Genomic DNA, 18,480 nt, shown 5'->3' on the forward strand with positions numbered 1-18,480 from the left:
CGATTCACATGCTGATAACGAAATTAACGTGGTTTACAAGTTTCAAAACAAATCTAGAATAATGCAAATTTACCAAGATTTATATGGACTGTGATAATGACCCAACTTGAACGATTTAAACTCGGCTTTGGGTTTTGAAGTAAAGCACAAATTATAAAACGTCTCTTCGACAGATTTAGAACCACGTATATCTGACAACGTATTTGATTCAACTTTTGATATAACATTTGCGTGCCATATAATCTAACCTGATACCTAATAGTTTTGTTTTATGTAAGACAGTAAGACACTCGGGTTTAGATGGTTTGTGTATAGATCTATAAGTACTCAAAGATATATAATGTGTAATCAGCGGCTCCATCTTACTAGTTGGTTAGTTAATTAAACTTATTAAGAACATACAAAAGAGGAAAGTGAGAGAAGAAGCTTCATGACAAAAGGTTAGTCCTTAAACAGTATGATCTCGGCGATGAGCAATAATGGTGTTCCTTATATTATTGCACGTCTATTTCCATTTTCCTTTTTTTTTTCTTAAACTCTGAAACTATTCATAGAAGAAATAAGCGTCAACAAGATGGAGGAAGACGTGTCTTACGTAAAAACAGAAATAATTGTAGATTATTGTCAATTCATCAACTTTTTTTTTTTGACAAAGTCAATTCATCAACTTTTGCTCTACAAAAGTGCCAAAGCGGAGCTTTTGAATTATTGTTTTTTTTTTAAACTGAGCTTTTGAATAATTTTCACTTATAAAGACAAGGCTTATAACTATTTGCTTCCTTCCTGATGAATTTAGTTTACGTACGCAACATATTACATTATCCCGATTATAGTGGGCACCAAACAAATGTTCATGTATCATGTTTAATTGTTTATATTCGTGTGTGATCCAGAAGACCAGAATATTTTTTTCTATAGAAATGCCAAAGCGAAGCTTTTGAATTGTTAAAAACTTATAAAGTTATACGCAAATAACTACTATTTGTTTTTGAATCTCTTTGAACGCGACAAAGAGCTGCATGTAGTTAAATACATATACCATAGCACACGTTAAAACAGATCTCAAAGAAATTGTAAAATAACTGATCACACACACACACACACACTCAAAACACATCTATTTCAGTACTTGGTATTAGATCATATATAAAGACACACAAGAACAACCATTCTTCATAAGACGCCGTAAGGTATGATATATGATAATATCATGAAATGAAAGCTACAATAAATATATAAAGTCGGTAATCAATGTGCCTAATGACCAACGCCGGGGCTAGGGACTGATCCTAGTTGGCGGTGAATCTCCGGTACCATATGCTTGTCCAAATAATCCTCCGGCTGAGAAGTGTGACCCTTGTCGCTTGGACCCGAAGGTGGCACATTACCCTTTGGTAAGGCACTAAGAAACAATCCCTTGGTTGCATTGTAAGGCATTAAAACATTTCTAGCTTCACAAGGTTGCGAGGCAAATCCTACAACAAAAAGTAATAAGCAAATAGTCAAAATGGAGACCCTTGGACAAGCCATTTCCTATGATTAACTTTATAATAGTAGGGGTTAATTATTGGTGAAGCAAGGAAAGTTTTGGCTTTATTTTTTTTGGAGTTTGTAGTGTGTTTTGTGTAGATGAATGATGATAGAGTGGATCTATATATAGAGGGAGGAAATGGAGTAAATCTAGGTCAATGGTAATTTGGGTTAGGTACATATGAACTAAATTGGTGAGTTCGTATATATACATAACAGTATTTGTGATTGTAAATAATGGATGATCAATTAATATATATATACACATATGTTCTGCTTTTCTAACTCCAAAAACAGCAAACCAATAAATCTCTCACCCTACATGCTTCTGATTGGTATTTACAAAACGTAAATAGTACTAGCATTTTTGTATTAATAATTCCGCATATAATTTACTCCTATAAGAATAGCAAAACTGAGCTCGACATAGAAATGTAACACTACAAACATCAAGAAATGCACGAAACAAATTTGTTTTGTCATTCAGTTAAATATTTATCTTAGCAAGTTCCTGACTGAGAAAACGTAAGAGACCAGAAAACTTGAGGGAGTGATATTTTCTTCATATTCATAGTCGAAAAGTTAATTATTTCTATGGCTCATTATTAGTGTGGCAATTACTAGTATTATGAGACTGCTTTTTATTTTTGGACTTTTGTGTGTTTGTAGCAAAATTTTATCCATGGGACACAATTATATGTTTAAAGTATTACTTTTCATACCTCTATAATTGAAGATCTAGTGAAAAATAAACTTGGTTAAATAGACATTACAAATTGACATAATTTTAGTACATTAAACTTTTTGAGTTATCAATACCCAAGAAGAGGCCTAGATTTAGGGTTCGGAAATTATTTTTGTACTGTTCTACAAGTAATGAAAACATTAACGAAGAAACAAACAGTTCATAAAACAAATGAGTAAATCAAGACTCTTGCTGCTAAAAATGAACGTGGTATAAGTAGTAACCTGGTCTATAAGACGGACGGGAGTTCATTCATCAGAACACAAATGATTTATGCTTTGGTTAGACATAAGCTCAATAGAGTCCAATCGAGAGCAAACATGTAAGATTCAAGAGCCTATCCAAACTCCACTAGTGCTAGGATAGATGATCACAAGACAAGAAGAAAGCTTAAGAAGCAAAACTGAGAGTCGTAGGAGAAAGATTGTACTTTATGTGACTATCAAATTAAAGATAGCAATTTATCACATCTTGTTTTCTTTTATCGATTAATTAGATTCTAACAAGTATTATTATTATATATTAACTTTATAGTTGATATATGCAACATATGATCTAAAGTTGATTTGATTTTTTTTTCTTTTTCTAATTCTTCAAGATTCCTTTATTCGTTACATGAGCTCAAACACACACACACACTGATCGTATAATTTCTCAAAAAGAAACACACACACATGCACACAATAGTTGTATAAACGGCATTTACGGCACTAAACCCTTGCTTTACAGTGATTAACTATACGTCACATGGCATTAAAACGTCAAGGGTAAATCCGTCAAAAACATTATCGAAATCCCCACAGTCACCTACGCGCTCAGCCGATCAACGGCCCAGATCTCATCCTATCATCACAGACCATCACCAACAGTCACGTTAACTCTCTCACATCACTTTTCGCGAGCTTATTTCAAATCTCAGTTTACACCTTCACACTCCTCTCTCTCTCTCTCTCTTCAGATCAATCGCTGCGGAGGAGAAGGAAGCACCTGAGATAATGGCAGGGTACAAAGTGGAAGATGACTACGATTACCTCTTCAAAGTCGTACTCATAGGCGATTCCGGAGTAGGCAAATCGAACCTCCTCTCCAGATTCACCAAAAACGAGTTCAATCTCGAGTCTAAATCCACCATTGGCGTCGAGTTCGCCACTCGGACTTTGAAAGTCGATGAGAAGGTCATCAAGGCTCAGATTTGGGATACTGCTGGTCAAGAAAGGTTCGTTTTTTTTTTCGTTATTCGGTTTTTAAGATCATAAGCTCCTTTGTACAGATCTAGCTCATGAGCGAGCCTACATTGGAATTGAATCTATATATCTTTATTTTGTAATTTGGGTATTGAGTTCGTTTTAAAGGTCTAGTTTTTAGGATTTGGAGTAGTGAATGTGTGTTAAACAGAGTCTCTCCGTTGACTTTTTTAACTTAAAAACTGTTCCTTTGAAGACGTTGACTTCATTTGACCATATCATTGAAGGAGGGTAGCTAATAATGTAACTGTAGATTAAATAATAGCCTCTCTTCTGAAAACTAGTCTCTGTGTTTGGCTCAATAAGACCATGATTTGCTTGAGTTAGATCTTTATTTGGATGGATGATCAAGAGCATGTGATTAATGATCAGTAGAATCAGGAACACTGCCATAGAGACTATTGTAGAATGAAAGCAAAGAGCTTGCTCACTTTTACTACTTGGTTTGCTGCTAAGATTGATTAGGCTGATGTGGAATAAAAGTGCAAAGACATGGATTAATCTGGAGGGTTTCCTCCATTGAAACGATTTTTTTCACTGTCTTCTTTGATTTAGTTTATAGCAGAATTGTTGAATATTAGATCAGTATGCACATCCTCGAGTCCTTGATCTTGATTAGGATATGAATATTCTTGTATGGTCGATTAAAAAGCCTATTGCTTTATTATCACGTTTGCTCTATTTATCATTGATTCTCTGTTTGATTTTCTGGTCACAGGTACCGTGCCATCACGAGTGCATACTACCGTGGAGCCGTTGGGGCGCTCCTAGTATATGATACCACCCGCCGTGCAACTTTTGAGAACGTTGACCGGTGGTTAAAGGAGCTCAAGAACCACACGGACCCAAACATTGTGGTGATGCTCGTTGGCAACAAATCTGACCTGCGACATTTGCTAGCTGTTCCGACAGAAGATGGGAAATCATACGCTGAGCAGGAGTCGCTTTGCTTCATGGAAACATCTGCACTTGAAGCCACCAACGTAGAGGAAGCCTTTGCAGAGGTTTTGACGCAGATTTACCGCATCACAAGCAAGAAGCAAATGGAAGCTGGTGAAGATGGGAACGGATCTGTTCCAAAAGGGGAGAAAATCGAAGTTAAAAACGATGTCTCTGCTTTGAAGAAACTCGGCTGCTGCTCAAGTTGAAGTCTTTTTTTTTTTTTGTAATCTGTTGTGAGTGAGAATTATAACCCCCATGGTCCATTGTTTGGTTCTGTTGTTGTTTTGTAATAATATTGACATCTATATGAGTTTTAGACTATACATTATATAGTGTTTCTTTAACTTCATTTCATGTATTGTTAGTCATCCAGTTCCTGACTACATCAGCAACTGAGCCAGGGTGTGTTTTCATAGTAACCTCAATAGGAGACAACAACGAGAAACTGATTCAATATTAGTCATGGTAGAGAATGAATTTGCAACATGTTCCCTGGCTTATCTACTTTATTATTTACTGCCTGCTACTCAAAGTTAGTGACTTCGAACCATTTTTATTAAATTTAAACGCATGTCAATCATTATGTACGTTAAGAAAGCCGAGCTATGATTCTATGATAATCACATGCGCAACGTCGTATTGGGTTGGAGTAAAGCTTGTAGGGTCAAGAAGGTGAAGAGTTGTGATCCAGAGACGTTTCATTATTATAGACTTGGAGGTGTTTATCATTTCATGGCTAAGTATAGCGTATTAGCTTTGGTCCTGCTGTTGGAGAGAGTAAGTGTCGTGGTTTGTGTACTCGGGTTAGTAGATGTTAGGATTTTTGCAAAATTGACCTACAACTTAAAGTCAAACACAAAACTAACCTTCTTTTTTTTTGAAATACTGCAAGATTTATAAATTATTTTTAAAATAAACTGGTACCAGACGACTTATACTTCAGTCGTCCAGACGACTTCCAACATCTCAGACGACTCAGACGATTTACTGGGGCTATATTCGTAAAAATGGCTTCTGTTTTTTTGTTTGGTCACAAGGGGCTGAGCTGTAATTTCACTAGGCTTTTAGGTTAGTTTTGCATTTGATTCAAGTTTGGGTATAGGTTTGGAATTAAAATCAAGTTGTGGGTTAGTTTTGGCAAAAACCCCGTAGATGTTTGGGGTGCTTTTACGATAAGAGTAGCTTTAAGTGTTGGATTAGCTACGAGCTTGGGACTTTAGTCAAAGTGTCTGACTCTAAGAAAGTGCCTTATATCAAAACCCCTAATGTTTAATCAGCATCAACCGTTAACCCTATGTCAATTGTCAAATAAGTGGGAATATAATCTTGTAAACCAATGCCTTATCCATTGTCTACCTACTGAACTCAGGGTTGCTACACCATCCATTTTGTTCACAACTTCAAAAACTTTTCTGACGTTAATATTAACATTAATAGAGATCAAAACCTCTACTACGCTTATGACTTATCAACACACACCTCACAACAATAACGGTTTACGTGATTTATATTAAAGCCATGCACGTACCTATGATTCATATCTTTGCAACCCTTTCATGCAAATCTCAATAAACTGTACTTCTTAACGTTTGAACACTAAATTTATATCAATGAAGGTATTTGTATACCTTGAATTTTGGCAGAGGTTTCACCTTCGGCTATTTTGGGCACAAACACAATATATAAAGTATTTTTGTTCGAAAACCTAAGCTACTTGCTGGTCTAAAGCCTAGTTATATTTGGTTTTGAGGCACGTTAGCTTTATTTACCAAAATTCTCTGGATAATAACAAGTCATATCAGATTCAATGCATATCATCAAATATTACTCGTAGTGTACCATAATAACAGATTCAATGCATATCAATATAATTAAGAGAGAAACTAAGACAGAAAAGGGTGTTGAAAAAGTGGGAGTACCAAATACAAATGAATGGAGCAACGAAGGAGATCAAGCTGGATGGTGCATAGTAGCATGCTTACCAATCCCCAAATGAGCCATAAAGAGCCAAACAAAGCCTCACAAGTTCACCAAATGTTAAATTTAAATTTACTGTTAAAATTAATTTATTAATAATATTTTAAATTAATGTAAATAATCTAAAATAGATCAATGTAAATAATCTAATAGATGTATTATAGTTAAAATAGTTTAATGTAAAATAAATTTACTGTTAAAATTAACTTATTATTTATATAGTTTAAGATTTTTTAGAAACTTTATATATTTAATAGATTAATGTAAATAATCTAATAGATGAAATTAATAAAATGGACCTCGTATAATTTTTTTTATGGTAGATTAAAATCATACTTCTCTTATAATCTAGAAGATCGTAACAATTTAAAAACAAAAAAAAAAGTGAAAATAGTTTTGACTAGCCTGGAAAAATATTATGATGGGCAAATAAGTATAACTCAGATTATATATTTTCTAGGCCTCGATCATAACCCTCTGTACCCAGGAGAGACTTTCCATTGCTTGCGCCGAGAAGAGAGGTTCTGCAATCTCTACACTCGCCACGACCATTTTCCGCACTGGTGGTGCTGAGTGAAATCCTCAAAGCTCGATGGATCTGACGACGACGACTCGACAGAGACGCCCACTTCTCTCCGGCTCTTCTTCATCTTCGGCCAAGCCGTACTCGAAAACAGACAAGCCTCGCCGATCCGACGGCGGGGATGCGGAGGATCGCGGTCTTGGGTGGTTCTTGCCGTTTATAGCTTTATGTTATCTCCGTTACATGAGCGCGACTTCAAACATCGTTCATGACTGCGATGAAGTGTTCAACTACTGGGAGCCTCTCCATTATCTTCTGTACAAGTCTGGGTTTCAAACCTGGGAATACAGGTTTTCGTTTTGCTTACGTGTAGTGTATAATGCCGCGTTACTGATGAGTGTAGTGAGTAACAGATACGATGTTAGCTCAAAACGAGTGTAAATGTGTGAAGATATAGTGTTTAAGTGAAAGCTGTGGGAAAAAGTCTCAACCTTTTGTTTGAATTTTGAAATTAGAAATGTGAAATTGTGAGCTTTGATAATGTTTTAAAAGGAAACAGTTTTGGCTTTGTTCTCCTAATCTCCTTTCAGATAACTTACTTGCTACTTTAGTTTTGATTCTGCGTGGTTGATGTGAACCGGTGCGCCTTGTCATCTATAAAGATGAATTGTAACTTGAGGTTTTTGTGAAATCATATTCATAAGAATAGTTTCTTTTTGTTTGTGTTGCAGTTCGAACTTTGCTCTTCGCTCCTACTTGTACATTCTTTTCCATGAATTAGCTGGGCGGCCTGCTTCTTGGTGGTTTGGTGATGATAAGGTAAGCATTGCTGATGTATATACTAAATGGTATGCAACTGCATATATCTTATCTGCTTGTGTATATCATGTGGTGGATAGGTTAGAGTTTTTTATGCGGTGAGACTCTTCCTGGGGCTGGTTTCTGCAGTTTCGGACACTGTCTTGGTTGTTGCACTCTCCAGAAAGTATGGGAAGCGTATTGCTACCTATGCAGTTGCAATGCTCTGCTTAACCAGTGGTTGCTTCTTTGCTAGCACCAGTGAGTGTTCTGTTTTTTTCTTGTACCTTTGTGATACCTGCTGGATATATTAATTCATGTTTCGTTGAAATTGGCTAGGTTTCCTCCCGAGTTCGTTCTCTATGTATGCGATGAGCCTCTCATCTGGTTTATTACTTTTCGAGAAGTACGCCATGGCTGTTGCAGTTTCGGTTTTCGGTGTGATTCTTGGCTGGCCATTTTCCATCCTGGCGTTTTTACCTATCGTTGTTTACGCTCTGGTTAAGAGATTCAAGCAAGCATTTATATCTGGCGCTGCCACCTCTATTTTTCTCCTTGTAAGTCAAAACACTAATCCTAAATGCTTTCTCTCTGTGGAGTCTATTGGAGATATTGCATGTTACTGAGTTTCATTCGCATTAACTAGGTTTGCCTCTTTTCCAGGGACTCTCAGTACTTGTGGATCACTACTATTACAAGAGATGGACATCTTCGGTTTTGAATCTCTTGATATACAATGTCTTAGGGGGTGGAGAAAGCCATCTCTATGGAACCGAAGGACCGTTGTTTTATATAAAAAATGGTTTTAACAACTTCAACTTGGGTTTTGTTTTGGCAATTTTGTTCATCGCACTGTTTCCTATTATCAGAAGAAAGTATGACCGTTGCTTGCTTGTTGTGATTTCGCCAATGTATATATGGCTGGCGTTCATGTCGCTTCAGCCTCACAAAGAAGAAAGGTGATCCTTCTATTTCTTTCATTTTGTAGATACTTATAAGGTGGTGGCTTCTCGATCTAGAGGAAGCTGATTATATGATTTGTCAATCATTTGGTGCAGGTTCCTTTATCCAATATACCCTCTTATATGTGTTTCTGCTTCTGTTGTTATTGAAAACATCCCTGAGCTGTTCAGGGAAAAGTATAGCACACGCGAAAGTCTTCTGGTGACAGTAAGTTCTAACTCACAATATATTAGTCTCCTTCTTCTCACAAAAATTGAAAATAACTAGATTGTGCGATTCTCATTTTGTTATAATGTGCAGATAACCAAATACATCCGACCAGTGATCCTTGGTCTTATCTTATGTGCTTCACATGCTCGCACATTTTCTCTGATTAATGGCTATTCCGCTCCCTTAGAGGTCTACAAGCTGCTGGAGCACCATGATGATGCTGGACCAGGTATAAAACAGAACGCTTCAATCATTACAAATGCAAACTAAAGTGAAGATTAAGTCTCAAGTTTTGTGAATACTGTTCGGTTTTGTTGGTTGTGTCAGGTTCTGTTCTGTGCGTGGGAAGCGAATGGCATCGATACCCATCATCGTTTTTCGTGCCTGACTACATCAGCGAAGTGCGGTGGATCGATGATGGGTTCCGCGGTCTTCTTCCGTTCCCATTTAATAGTACACTTGGAGGCACTGCAGCATCACCTCCATACTTCAACAACAAGAACCAAGCATCTGATGAACAATTTGTAAAACTCATATACCCTTCTCTCTCATGAAATCCTTCAAAACTCGAGTACTGTTTGATTTTCTCCATCTTTTGTTTTTTCAGTTGAAGAATATCGAAAGTTGCACATTCCTCATTGAGCTGCAGCTTAGCAGACCTTATACATATCGAGGCAATGACTTATCGACATGGGAGGTATAAGAGAATCAAACCATACTACTGTAACAAAATATATCTTAAATTTCACTTCCTCTAAGACAATCTTTTTATCAGGCTATAGCGGTGTTACCTTATCTGGACAGAGAGCTATCGCCAGCAAAGTATAGATCGTTCTTCATCCCTTACAAGTGGCAGGAGAAGAATGTGTTCGGCAAATACGTAATACTTAGAAGAGTGCCAAAATGATACCAAAATTTTGAAAACTCTGTAGACCGATTAGCTTTAGCTTTTTGTTCATTGACCAAGTTTTGAGCCGAATGTAATAACAAAATAACTGATCAGTGTTTACTTTAACTTTCACGTTCATTTTGTAGTAAATCTCCAAACGGAAAGAAGATCATGTTATTGATGTTGACACTAATGCTGCAATGTCTTAATCTTTCTCATCCTTACCTTTTTTTTTTTTTGACATCACTTATCCTCCTTACTTTTCATTTTGCGATTCCAGTTTGGACTATTGCGACAGAAAGAAAAAAGAGAGGATAACATGAGAACAACTTAGCGTTAAACCAACGCAAAAGGCAAACAAAAAAAAAAGACTCTTGGAAATAAAATAAATCCAACGCAGAATTAATTGTTTTTTCTAAAGAAAATGAGCAATTTAATTACCAGACATTAACTATTAATCACGCTTTTTAAGACAAAAATTAGATTATACAAGTTGACTTTTTTTTAAAGCAAATTTAAAGTAATTTTATACTCCCAAAATGAAAAAAAAAAAAGAATTAAAGGGACACGCACGAGACGAGAGAGAGACGACGAAGCGTTGTCGATAATCACCGTGCGTCTTGAGCTTTAGCTCAAAAACCCTAAATTGTCCGAGACCAATCGAATCCGATAGACTTCGATAATGGCGAATAGCAATCTACCGCGAAGAATCATCAAGGTGCGTTCTCCGATCTCGATGTCTCTCAGCTTCTTTAAATCTGTTTGTAGCTCATCGTTCGCTTGATATTTGATCATCTATTATGATTTTTGTTTCGTGTATCCGATCTTGGTAGGAAACACAACGTCTACTTAGTGAACCTGGTAAAACCGTAAAAGCTCATCGTTTCATTCTCAAAATTGTTGATTTCGATATTCGAAATTTTCTGTTTTTTTTTTTGTTTTTGAGTAATAAAGGTTGTGTCTTTTTGGCAGCTCCGGGGATAAGTGCGTCTCCGTCAGAGGAAAACATGCGTTATTTCAATGTTATGGTTCTTGGTCCTACCCAGTCTCCTTATGAAGGTAAATTAACTTGGTTTCAAGACTCTACTTTTACCTTTTGTTATGTGTCAGTAATGAAATCTAATGTGTCTGTATCTTTGTTTCTGTGAGCTGCTCTTGATTTCATCACTTACTGTTTTATTTCTTCCTCTGTGTTGTAGAATGTGCAGTGCTAAATCATTTTTATTTCATTCTCATTTTCTAGGAGGAGTTTTCAAGTTGGAGCTCTTTTTGCCTGAAGAATACCCTATGGCAGCTCCCAAAGTAAGTCACTTTTGTGAGTTTTTTACTCTTTTTTCATTTCATGTTTCTCGTGTTCTGGCTCCATTCATTACATTCTGTGGTGTAACTTTAATGAAGTTAGTGTAACCCAACAATATTAACTGAACGCATTGTAAGTGGTTATTAAGGTGATTTGTCATTACAGATTATAATATTTTGGTCTTATACCGAGTGGGTTTAGAGATTGATGACTGTGGTTTGCTATGACTTCTTCAAATGCATGCTCGCTAATAAGATTAGAAAAGTTACCCAAGTTTCTATATTGATGTAGAGTTTGGGAAGTCTCATTGATGATATCATTTTTTATACAGGTTAGGTTTCTCACCAAGATATACCATCCTAACATTGACAAGGTTCGTTGTAGAATCTTATTTTTTTCTCTTTCCATCAAGATAAATATCCAACCGCATGCTTATATATACTTACGAAACATGTTTTGTATTGCTTTTATTTATGTATATAGCTTGGAAGGATCTGCCTTGACATACTGAAAGACAAATGGAGTCCTGCGCTTCAAATAAGAACTGTGCTCTTGAGGTATTAATATTCTATTACTCTCTCTCTCTCTCTCTATCTACTTAACCAAGAACATTATAGCAACTAATATTAATCATTGACACTCTCTTATTCTCCAATGCCCATGTTAACAAAAGTATTCAAGCTCTTCTAAGTGCACCAAACCCGGATGATCCACTTTCTGAGAACATAGCTAAGCATTGGAAGAGTAATGAAGCTGAAGCTGTGGAGACAGGTGATTAAATATTATCTAAAAACTCAAAAAGTTTGTTTAAATCTTTGTTCCTCCTCTCTCATTTGGTAAATCTCATATCAATGTGAACATATATGCAGCTAAGGAGTGGACTCGTCTATATGCAAGTGGCGCTTGATGGGGGGGAGTGCAAAAAGGAGAATGATGTTGTCATTTAAATAACATTATATATGGTGATAACTCTACCTCAAAGTTTATCTGAATCCTTTTTCTTAAAACAAGGGAAAAAGATTTGCACTCTCTGGATATGTATAACTAGAAGAATTTAAGACTCGTTTACCCATATTTGCTTGAGCTTTGTTCGTGTTAAAGATAAGATTTTACAGGTCGTAAATGAAAGTAAATTTGATAAAATGATTGAAATAGAGAATGTTACTACTACAGATGTATGCAAAGGCCACTAAAAGGAAGCAGCTTATTTTTGTCAAACGTAAAAAAAAAACGTGGTAATAGGCAGTCATATGGAATGTGACTTCTTTATCTTTTGGTAAATTACATTTCAGAAACTTGACTCGTCAGTGGACGGACGCCTCAAGAAGTACCTCAGACTATTAGCAAGAACCTACAATCAAGAATGTTGTTTTAATCAATAGACTGCAGCATTAAGATTAAAAAAGAATGTACTCTGGTTTTGCTGAATATTTTTTACCTGCTGGAGAGGCTTGATAAGGGCTTTGTTTCTGTAGCTTACGTGGAACTTTACCTTAGCCAACAAACCCTGTTTTGTTTTGTTTGGTTTCACATACAATAAGGAGCAACATGAGCAGAAGGAAAGTTTGGTTTAAAATTTGGAACTCAGGGTTACTAAGTGTACCTCGGTGTCGAATTCTCCAGATTCCACGGCAACGCTAATATCAGAAATGATCTTCACCAGCTCAACTAATAGCCCAGGCCTATCTGCTGTTTCTATGTATAGTAAACTGCAATTCTCAACAATTAATAATAGAGTTATGGATCAATGATCATCATAAAGTATTTTTTAGTTGAGATAAGTCAAGATGAGATATAAAGGTATGGGATTATATCTTTACCTGCGGTCTGGTCCATCATCTTTAATGCTTACTTGTGTTGCAATGTCCACATCAACCTGTCAAACATCCCAATCCAAAATACTTAACAAAGAAGGAAATGATCTAGAGGATAACTTCGAATCCAAAATACAGAACAAAGCAGCTTCAAGGCTTCTTTACCAGTTCAGTTGGTGGAAGAACACCAAAAGCTGCTCCCATTGCCAACTGAGAACTTGATTCCTGTTCCAAAATAATCAACCAGAAAAAAGGTAAGTTGAGAAATTATGCAAAAGATAAGAGCTTTCATATTAGGAAACAAGTGGTTGGTTATACAGGATGAAACTCAAGCATATTGTTAATGACAGTGAGACGGATGGCCTCCAGCAACTCAGGATCTTCTACTTTTCTTCCACTATCCCTGTTTCAGTTGCAACAAGATTCAACTCTAAACTCAACTCTCTCTTTGAACATTAACTATATCTAAAAAAAAGACATACGCTTTAGTAATGGCAAACTTGTTGTGCTTGCCAGAAGAATCGAGGTAGACATTAGCCTTGACCACATTCAAACCCAAGTTCTTGAGCGCATTCATCTGGAGAAAAAAAACTTTAATCAGAGCCAAGAAGAAGCAAGTGAGTAATGAAGGAAGAGTCATTCATTACAGTGTCAAGTAGAGCTCCAAGACGGTCTCCGAATGTAACTTCAACGACGGTAGCATCAGGGTCAGAATCTTGGTCGATTATGACCACCGGTGTTGGAACTTTATCAGAATCAGCAGCATTTGCATTCTTCAAGAAAATCAAGAAACAAAACAAAACTTAAAATCTACTTTTGTATTCTCAGTATCCTTTGTGTAATAATCCGATCAGTTCATTACCTCCTCCACAGCAGTAGCATTAGATGCTCTAGTCTTCAAACTAGATAACCTAACACAGAAAAAGAACTGAATCAGTTGGTTGGATCAGTAAGAGAGAGATGAAAAGATTAGCTCAAAACAACCTTAGTCGGTGGAGATTGGTAATAGATTTATCGACGAATCCGAAAGTGACTGTCCGAGGAGCAAGACAGAAAGCTCCAAACTCGCGTCTGATAGCGCGAGAGCTAGGAGGTTCAGTGAAGCGAAGAGCAGAACCAGAAGCAGAGGCCATAGCCACCATAGCTGACTTGAATTGGATCCGAAGCAAATTAAGAAAGAATGAGTAAAACGCTAAAGAGGAGAAGTGAAAAAGATGAAGGCGAACACAAGCCTTTGGATTTGGACAGTTCTCGTGTTATCCGCCATGAGAGGATGATAAAAAAAGATGAGTGAAACAAAAGTGTCTGTTTCTTTCCTTCTTTTATTATCTTCAACGTTGGATCGCCAACCATCTCTCCACTTTAGGAAATAATTATATTAATCTCCACCCAAAATAATTATTTTTATTTTCCATTTTTAATTTCGAATGCGACAAAGTTACCTTATTGGTCGTAATTCTATTGACGTGGCATGATGTTGGTCTGATCTGTAAGATTGTCTTTACGTGAGTATTTATATTCTTTTCTTTTCTTTTTGTAACTTAGTATTTATATTCGGTCAATATTAATTAGTGTTTTAAAACAAGTTGATCTTAGGAATTAAACTTTCAAAATAGCACCGATTATATTCGGTTGATATTATAATTTTTCATAATAATAATATAGTATAAAATTTATTATTAGTAAGTAATATTTAAAAGAATATACTATAGATATTATATTTTATATATTTTGTAAATTATGCGTTTTACGCGCTAAGCGATATTCCTAAACATCGCTATTAGTCATCATCAATCTAAGAAATGGGCCTAACATTCCATCCCCAGTATGATCCCAAACGATCACATTCCGAAACGCTGCTCGTTTCTTGTTGTCTTTCAGTATAACAATTGGTTTACATTCAGTGAGTTTGAGGAACACCATGCACGTTCTTGCCGACCTATACATGCCAGAGAACTTACAACGGTAAATTTCTCTTCTGGCTTCTATCTGAACTCAAACAAACAGAACACTCCTAGCTAGTTCACACAATTCATATGGCAGGTGAATGCTTTCAGAAGCATGATGCATGATGATATGATGGTGGGTGCATTCTCACATTCGACGGCAGTAGGGAAACTACGTAAAGACTTGCCAGATGTTGCATCCGATGCTCGTCAGAAATTCCCTCGTTATAATTTAGATGAAGCAGAAGCTGTTTGCTATTACTACCTTCGGTGAGTTACACGAAACGGTTCTTACGTCTTTACGAGATAACTAGTAATAATACTCAACTCTGTACTGCTCTACATATCGTTAAGCTTATCTGCTTGAGTGACAATAGACCGACCTAAAGCGGATACTGATGTCATGAACCGCTTTTGTTGCAGGCAAAGACTAGTAAGGCGCGTGAAGTATTCTCTGAAGAAAACTGGAAGAAGATATTTTCTTTGGCTAATGGAAATGGATCAGAGATGCGTTGGTTAGGGGAAATAAACTTCTCAGTTAATTAACTTTCTGATTTAAAAGGAAGATTTTATTGTTATTTGAGTTTGTAGGTTTACGTTTTTGTTGTCTGTAAAACACTCTAAATTTCAAATTTCCTTCTCAATAAAATCAGTTTTTCATTTCCATGACCAATTAATCACAAATTTACATCATAGATGCACAACATTAAAATTGTGCAACTTTCTATTATTAGAAAATAAAATACTGTATATACAAGATGTAAAACAACGAAATGATTAAAAGAAAAAGTTGTCGAAATAACAGAACTTCAGACATAAATTGGAACTCGAAATAATTTATTTGCTGAACTACACGAAGTAGCATAGCATATAACATCAATATAAAACAATTGAGTTACACAAGTACACCAAATGAGTTTTGGTTTTCACACAATGAAAGCTTTTGAACCTAAGATGACACTTTTGGTACACAAGTCCTACTGAAAACGAATTTACTTAAAAGAGATATACAAACCAGAATGTAAACAAGAAGAATACAATTAGCTCAACTTAGGAATATGAAACCACACTCATTACTATCGCCATCCCATCACCATCACCTTAACCACAATAACTCTGGAGAACAAAAAAATGAATTTAAAAGAAAATAATGAAAGAAAGAAAAACATACTACCGGCAAACCAACCAACCAACCACCACCAAACAGAGGTACCAGAGAACTCTGATGTTGTTGATGATGATGGACTTAAACCGGTATTGCATCAACGTTCGATGAGTCTTCACATCTCAATACGATTCCTTCAAGGCTTGTTGGGAAAGTGCATCTACTCCACTGCCAACCAGCTGTAATTGGCTCAGATGATGGCACTATCATTAACACATTATCATTTCTCTGCACCACTCCGATCACACTCACTGTGCTTCCTTCTTTTATATACCTGATATTGAGACCCAACAGAGAGATTCATGATCGAAGCTTCTATTAATACTTTGTTTTATGAAAAAGATATGTTTGTTACCCTTCTTTTAGTCGCATTATTCGATCATCGCTTGATAGATTCTTCTGCCTTAACCACCGAACAAAATCTGGAGACGCTTTCTCACTTCCGTGCTTATAATCGATGACAACAGAATCATCTACAAGAGGTGTTACCTTTGCACCATTTCCGGTTTTGACTAAGGCTCTTAGCCCAGATTGGAAATCTGATATGTAAAAGTCCACCACATGTCTCTGCCACATCATGGTATAACTTTATTAAGGATATCTTTTGATGGGATTGAGGCAGATAGTATAACATTGGGGAATCACTAACCTCTGATGATCTCAGTCCCCATGTGAAGCAACGATGTGAAGAATTGGCTGGCTTCGAACCCCATCCGCGATACTCATATAGACATGTGGATGTGTACACACATCTGGGAACTCTTTGAAAGGATGACTCCAGCGGCACATTACCACAGGTAACCACCTTCAAATAATAGAAAGTGAACCAAGATCATAAACATAGCAAACCATGTCTAAAAATGCATTCAAATAGCTAATGTCATTCTTCAACTAACTACTTACCCCAGTGACCTTCACGAATTGACCATTTTTGGCAGTTCTAAGGTCAGCATCAGGATAACGAGCAATAAAATCCGTGATACCACGTCTCCCCCAAAAACTATTCCAAATAAAAAGCGCAGCAACAACTGTAAAGAAGACCGCAACAACGATAAGAAGCATCGGATTGTGAACTGCACCAAGAATGAAGCCTCCGGCAAGGAACCCCATTATAAAAATAAGAACAACCAGCCACAACACAGACTTCGGGAAGCTCTTCAAACTGGAAAACTCATCTTCCGGACCAAGGGTAGTCACCGCCTGGTTGTGAACAACAGACGCCATATGCGTCTTCAACGAACCAGAAGAGTCCAAAGGACCAGAAACCTTCCTGGGAGCGCCAGACGAGTTCAAAGGCCCAGAGGTTATCAGACCCGTAGCCGGAAGAACAGGAATAGGACCAGAATGCTGCCGCGTCACACCACCAGACTGCGGTCCAGACGATTTCTTCAGAGGCTCTCCGTGCTTGGACAAAGGTCCGGAGTTAGTTTTCTTCATGGAAACAGACCCACCACCAGAAGAGGCCAAAGACCCAGACATCCGACCGGTAGCGTTGGCAGCACCAGGACCTGACTGAGCAGTCCCGGCGAACGAGCCGGACCTGGAAGGAGCGCCGGGGATGGGACCAGACTTCCTCGACTTACTCCCATCTGTAGGAATAAACATCTTCCCCAACTCTCCAGATTTCTTGATATCTCCACCCGTGTAAGGCATGGCTGTTGAGCTCATCGTTGGAGGCCTCTCTTTAGGCTGCTCAGGCCGACCAGACACAAACAGCCCGTTGCCTAGCTGGTGAGATGGGTATCTCGAACCCATTTCGTTTTACTTAAAAGGAGAAAACCAGAGTAAAGTTTGGTCAATAAGAACTCCAAATCCTACAGAAACAACAACACATTAAAAACATTATAATAAAACGAAAACAGAGCGTCAGATTCGTGACAGGCTAAAACAATGAGCTAATACAACAATGGAAAAATACAAAAAGGAGAAAAAAGCAAGCTAGCCGCCACAAGAGAGTTAATGAGAAATCAGATGATCACTGGACCACTCAGATCCCTAACTGTCTACAAACCTAGATCGCCATTTTTTAACATACAGCTGGAAGAAAACGATCAGTCAAGAGAAATCGAATTCGAGGAGAATTGATGAGACGCGAAGGAGTTGATTCGTACCTGAGAGAGTGTGTGTGAGTTTCTCGGGAAAATGTAGTCAACGGCGAGAAAGTTAGTTGCTATTCTGGGAGTGGCAGTAGAAGAAGAAGACGAAAACGGAAGGGATACTGAGGAAGAAGCTGATGAGATCCGGTGAGCTCTCTCTCTTCTCCGTCGTGTTGTGGATCTCGATCTCTCGCTCTCTATCTCTCTGAGCTGTAACAGCTGATGAGTTGTCTCAGTCTTCTCTCTCTCTTGTTTGTTTTCTCTCTCTAAAAGGGCTAAGATTTTTTTTTAATTTGTCCACCAAACTGAGCTAAGGAAGAAGAAGGGACACTCGTCTG

The 18,480-nt window shown here is 37.2% G+C and overlaps 7 protein-coding genes and 1 long non-coding RNA gene across 12 annotated transcripts; 4 read left to right on the forward strand and 4 right to left on the reverse strand.

The window, feature by feature from the left end:
• Positions 1 to 940: 940 nt before the first annotated feature.
• Positions 941 to 2,958, reverse strand: LOC103835978 (precursor of CEP13-like). The gene has a single exon (XM_033276804.1). It carries the CDS (start codon positions 1,528 to 1,530, stop codon positions 1,258 to 1,260), a length of 273 nt encoding a protein of 90 aa, XP_033132695.1. The 5' UTR covers positions 1,531 to 2,958; the 3' UTR covers positions 941 to 1,257.
• Positions 2,959 to 3,194: 236 nt separating this feature from the next.
• Positions 3,195 to 4,810, forward strand: LOC103835979 (ras-related protein RABA1b). The gene is made up of 2 exons (XM_009112186.3): positions 3,195 to 3,491; positions 4,238 to 4,810. Exons 1-2 carry the CDS (start codon positions 3,271 to 3,273, stop codon positions 4,665 to 4,667), a joined length of 651 nt encoding a protein of 216 aa, XP_009110434.1. The 5' UTR covers positions 3,195 to 3,270; the 3' UTR covers positions 4,668 to 4,810.
• Positions 4,811 to 5,663: 853 nt separating this feature from the next.
• LOC103835980 (dol-P-Man:Man(6)GlcNAc(2)-PP-Dol alpha-1,2-mannosyltransferase) lies at positions 5,664 to 10,041 on the forward strand. The gene is made up of 10 exons (XM_009112187.3): positions 5,664 to 7,311; positions 7,693 to 7,780; positions 7,861 to 8,020; positions 8,099 to 8,316; positions 8,423 to 8,718; positions 8,818 to 8,929; positions 9,023 to 9,161; positions 9,260 to 9,456; positions 9,540 to 9,629; positions 9,708 to 10,041. The coding sequence occupies exons 1-10, from the start codon at positions 7,031 to 7,033 to the stop codon at positions 9,837 to 9,839; spliced, it is 1,713 nt and encodes a 570-aa protein (XP_009110435.1). The 5' UTR covers positions 5,664 to 7,030; the 3' UTR covers positions 9,840 to 10,041.
• On the reverse strand, positions 9,705 to 10,274 carry LOC117127224. The gene is made up of 2 exons (XR_004450075.1): positions 10,082 to 10,274; positions 9,705 to 10,031 (listed from the first exon to the last, which is right to left on the reverse strand). It is a non-coding gene; the product is annotated as an uncharacterized LOC117127224 (long non-coding RNA).
• A 58-nt stretch (positions 10,275 to 10,332) lies between these two features.
• On the forward strand, positions 10,333 to 12,204 carry LOC103835981 (ubiquitin-conjugating enzyme E2 36). 3 transcript variants are annotated; one of them, XM_009112188.3, is made up of 8 exons: positions 10,334 to 10,539; positions 10,655 to 10,682; positions 10,794 to 10,880; positions 11,065 to 11,123; positions 11,453 to 11,494; positions 11,605 to 11,678; positions 11,795 to 11,892; positions 11,991 to 12,204. In XM_009112188.3, the coding sequence occupies exons 1-8, from the start codon at positions 10,504 to 10,506 to the stop codon at positions 12,026 to 12,028; spliced, it is 462 nt and encodes a 153-aa protein (XP_009110436.1). In that variant the 5' UTR covers positions 10,334 to 10,503; the 3' UTR covers positions 12,029 to 12,204. The 3 variants fall into 3 exon arrangements, with proteins under 3 accessions (XP_033132691.1, XP_009110436.1, XP_033132693.1); XM_033276800.1 differs by having other exon boundaries at positions 10,333 to 10,539; positions 10,655 to 10,880; XM_033276802.1 differs by lacking the exon at positions 10,655 to 10,682 and having other exon boundaries at positions 10,384 to 10,539.
• Positions 12,205 to 12,237: 33 nt separating this feature from the next.
• LOC103835982 (ACT domain-containing protein ACR11) lies at positions 12,238 to 14,243 on the reverse strand. 2 transcript variants are annotated; one of them, XM_009112190.3, is made up of 10 exons: positions 13,920 to 14,243; positions 13,801 to 13,846; positions 13,583 to 13,708; positions 13,418 to 13,512; positions 13,254 to 13,338; positions 13,101 to 13,160; positions 12,942 to 12,997; positions 12,725 to 12,830; positions 12,560 to 12,628; positions 12,238 to 12,472 (listed from the first exon to the last, which is right to left on the reverse strand). In XM_009112190.3, the coding sequence occupies exons 1-10, from the start codon at positions 14,075 to 14,077 to the stop codon at positions 12,410 to 12,412; spliced, it is 864 nt and encodes a 287-aa protein (XP_009110438.1). In that variant the 5' UTR covers positions 14,078 to 14,243; the 3' UTR covers positions 12,238 to 12,409. The 2 variants fall into 2 exon arrangements, with proteins under 2 accessions (XP_009110438.1, XP_009110437.1); XM_009112189.3 differs by having other exon boundaries at positions 13,798 to 13,846.
• A 245-nt stretch (positions 14,244 to 14,488) lies between these two features.
• On the forward strand, positions 14,489 to 16,047 carry LOC103835983. Its single transcript, XM_033276803.1, has 3 exons — positions 14,489 to 14,900; positions 14,979 to 15,151; positions 15,305 to 16,047. The coding sequence occupies exons 1-3, from the start codon at positions 14,763 to 14,765 to the stop codon at positions 15,399 to 15,401; spliced, it is 408 nt and encodes a 135-aa protein (XP_033132694.1). The 5' UTR covers positions 14,489 to 14,762; the 3' UTR covers positions 15,402 to 16,047.
• Positions 15,741 to 18,479, reverse strand: LOC103835984 (uncharacterized membrane protein At1g16860). 2 transcript variants are annotated; one of them, XM_009112192.3, is made up of 5 exons: positions 18,158 to 18,479; positions 16,950 to 17,810; positions 16,696 to 16,851; positions 16,402 to 16,613; positions 15,741 to 16,320 (listed from the first exon to the last, which is right to left on the reverse strand). In XM_009112192.3, the coding sequence occupies exons 2-5, from the start codon at positions 17,799 to 17,801 to the stop codon at positions 16,128 to 16,130; spliced, it is 1,413 nt and encodes a 470-aa protein (XP_009110440.1). In that variant the 5' UTR covers positions 17,802 to 17,810; positions 18,158 to 18,479; the 3' UTR covers positions 15,741 to 16,127. The 2 variants fall into 2 exon arrangements, with proteins under 2 accessions (XP_009110440.1, XP_009110439.1); XM_009112191.3 differs by having other exon boundaries at positions 15,745 to 16,320; positions 16,950 to 17,860; positions 18,158 to 18,477.
• Position 18,480: the final 1 nt, after the last annotated feature.

This window comes from Brassica rapa, chromosome A08 (genome assembly GCF_000309985.2).
Source record: "Brassica rapa cultivar Chiifu-401-42 chromosome A08, CAAS_Brap_v3.01, whole genome shotgun sequence".
Classification (NCBI taxonomy): domain Eukaryota; kingdom Viridiplantae; phylum Streptophyta; class Magnoliopsida; order Brassicales; family Brassicaceae; genus Brassica; species Brassica rapa.

What these genes read in the sequence shown, in the direction of transcription:
- LOC103835980 (XM_009112187.3), top strand. Translation starts at nt 7,031, where the DNA reads ATGGATCTGACGACGACGACTCGACAGAGACGCCCACTTCTCTCCGGC. An exon ending in TTGCTTCTTTGCTAGCACCA is followed by an intron (nt 8,021 to 8,098) that starts GTGAGTGTTCTG and finishes GAAATTGGCTAG; the next exon opens with GTTTCCTCCCGAGTTCGTTC. An exon ending in CCACCTCTATTTTTCTCCTT is followed by an intron (nt 8,317 to 8,422) that starts GTAAGTCAAAAC and finishes CCTCTTTTCCAG; the next exon opens with GGACTCTCAGTACTTGTGGA.
- LOC103835984 (XM_009112192.3), bottom strand. Translation starts at nt 17,801, where the DNA reads ATGGGTTCGAGATACCCATCTCACCAGCTAGGCAACGGGCTGTTTGTG. An exon ending in GGGGACTGAGATCATCAGAG is followed by an intron (nt 16,614 to 16,695) that starts GTTAGTGATTCC and finishes ATGATGTGGCAG; the next exon opens with AGACATGTGGTGGACTTTTA. An exon ending in ATAATGCGACTAAAAGAAGG is followed by an intron (nt 16,321 to 16,401) that starts GTAACAAACATA and finishes TCTCAATATCAG; the next exon opens with GTATATAAAAGAAGGAAGCA.
- LOC103835983 (XM_033276803.1), top strand. Translation starts at nt 14,763, where the DNA reads ATGATCCCAAACGATCACATTCCGAAACGCTGCTCGTTTCTTGTTGTC. An exon ending in ATGCCAGAGAACTTACAACG is followed by an intron (nt 14,901 to 14,978) that starts GTAAATTTCTCT and finishes TTCATATGGCAG; the next exon opens with GTGAATGCTTTCAGAAGCAT. An exon ending in GTTTGCTATTACTACCTTCG is followed by an intron (nt 15,152 to 15,304) that starts GTGAGTTACACG and finishes CTTTTGTTGCAG; the next exon opens with GCAAAGACTAGTAAGGCGCG.
- LOC103835978 (XM_033276804.1), bottom strand. Translation starts at nt 1,530, where the DNA reads ATGGCTTGTCCAAGGGTCTCCATTTTGACTATTTGCTTATTACTTTTT.
- LOC103835979 (XM_009112186.3), top strand. Translation starts at nt 3,271, where the DNA reads ATGGCAGGGTACAAAGTGGAAGATGACTACGATTACCTCTTCAAAGTC. An exon ending in GATACTGCTGGTCAAGAAAG is followed by an intron (nt 3,492 to 4,237) that starts GTTCGTTTTTTT and finishes TTCTGGTCACAG; the next exon opens with GTACCGTGCCATCACGAGTG.
- LOC103835981 (XM_033276800.1), top strand. Translation starts at nt 10,504, where the DNA reads ATGGCGAATAGCAATCTACCGCGAAGAATCATCAAG. An exon ending in TACCCAGTCTCCTTATGAAG is followed by an intron (nt 10,881 to 11,064) that starts GTAAATTAACTT and finishes CTCATTTTCTAG; the next exon opens with GAGGAGTTTTCAAGTTGGAG. An exon ending in ATAAGAACTGTGCTCTTGAG is followed by an intron (nt 11,679 to 11,794) that starts GTATTAATATTC and finishes TGTTAACAAAAG; the next exon opens with TATTCAAGCTCTTCTAAGTG.
- LOC103835982 (XM_009112189.3), bottom strand. Translation starts at nt 14,077, where the DNA reads ATGGTGGCTATGGCCTCTGCTTCTGGTTCTGCTCTTCGCTTCACTGAA. An exon ending in ACCAATCTCCACCGACTAAG is followed by an intron (nt 13,847 to 13,919) that starts GTTGTTTTGAGC and finishes TTTCTGTGTTAG; the next exon opens with GTTATCTAGTTTGAAGACTA. An exon ending in ATGCTACTGCTGTGGAGGAG is followed by an intron (nt 13,709 to 13,797) that starts GTAATGAACTGA and finishes ATTTTCTTGAAG; the next exon opens with AATGCAAATGCTGCTGATTC.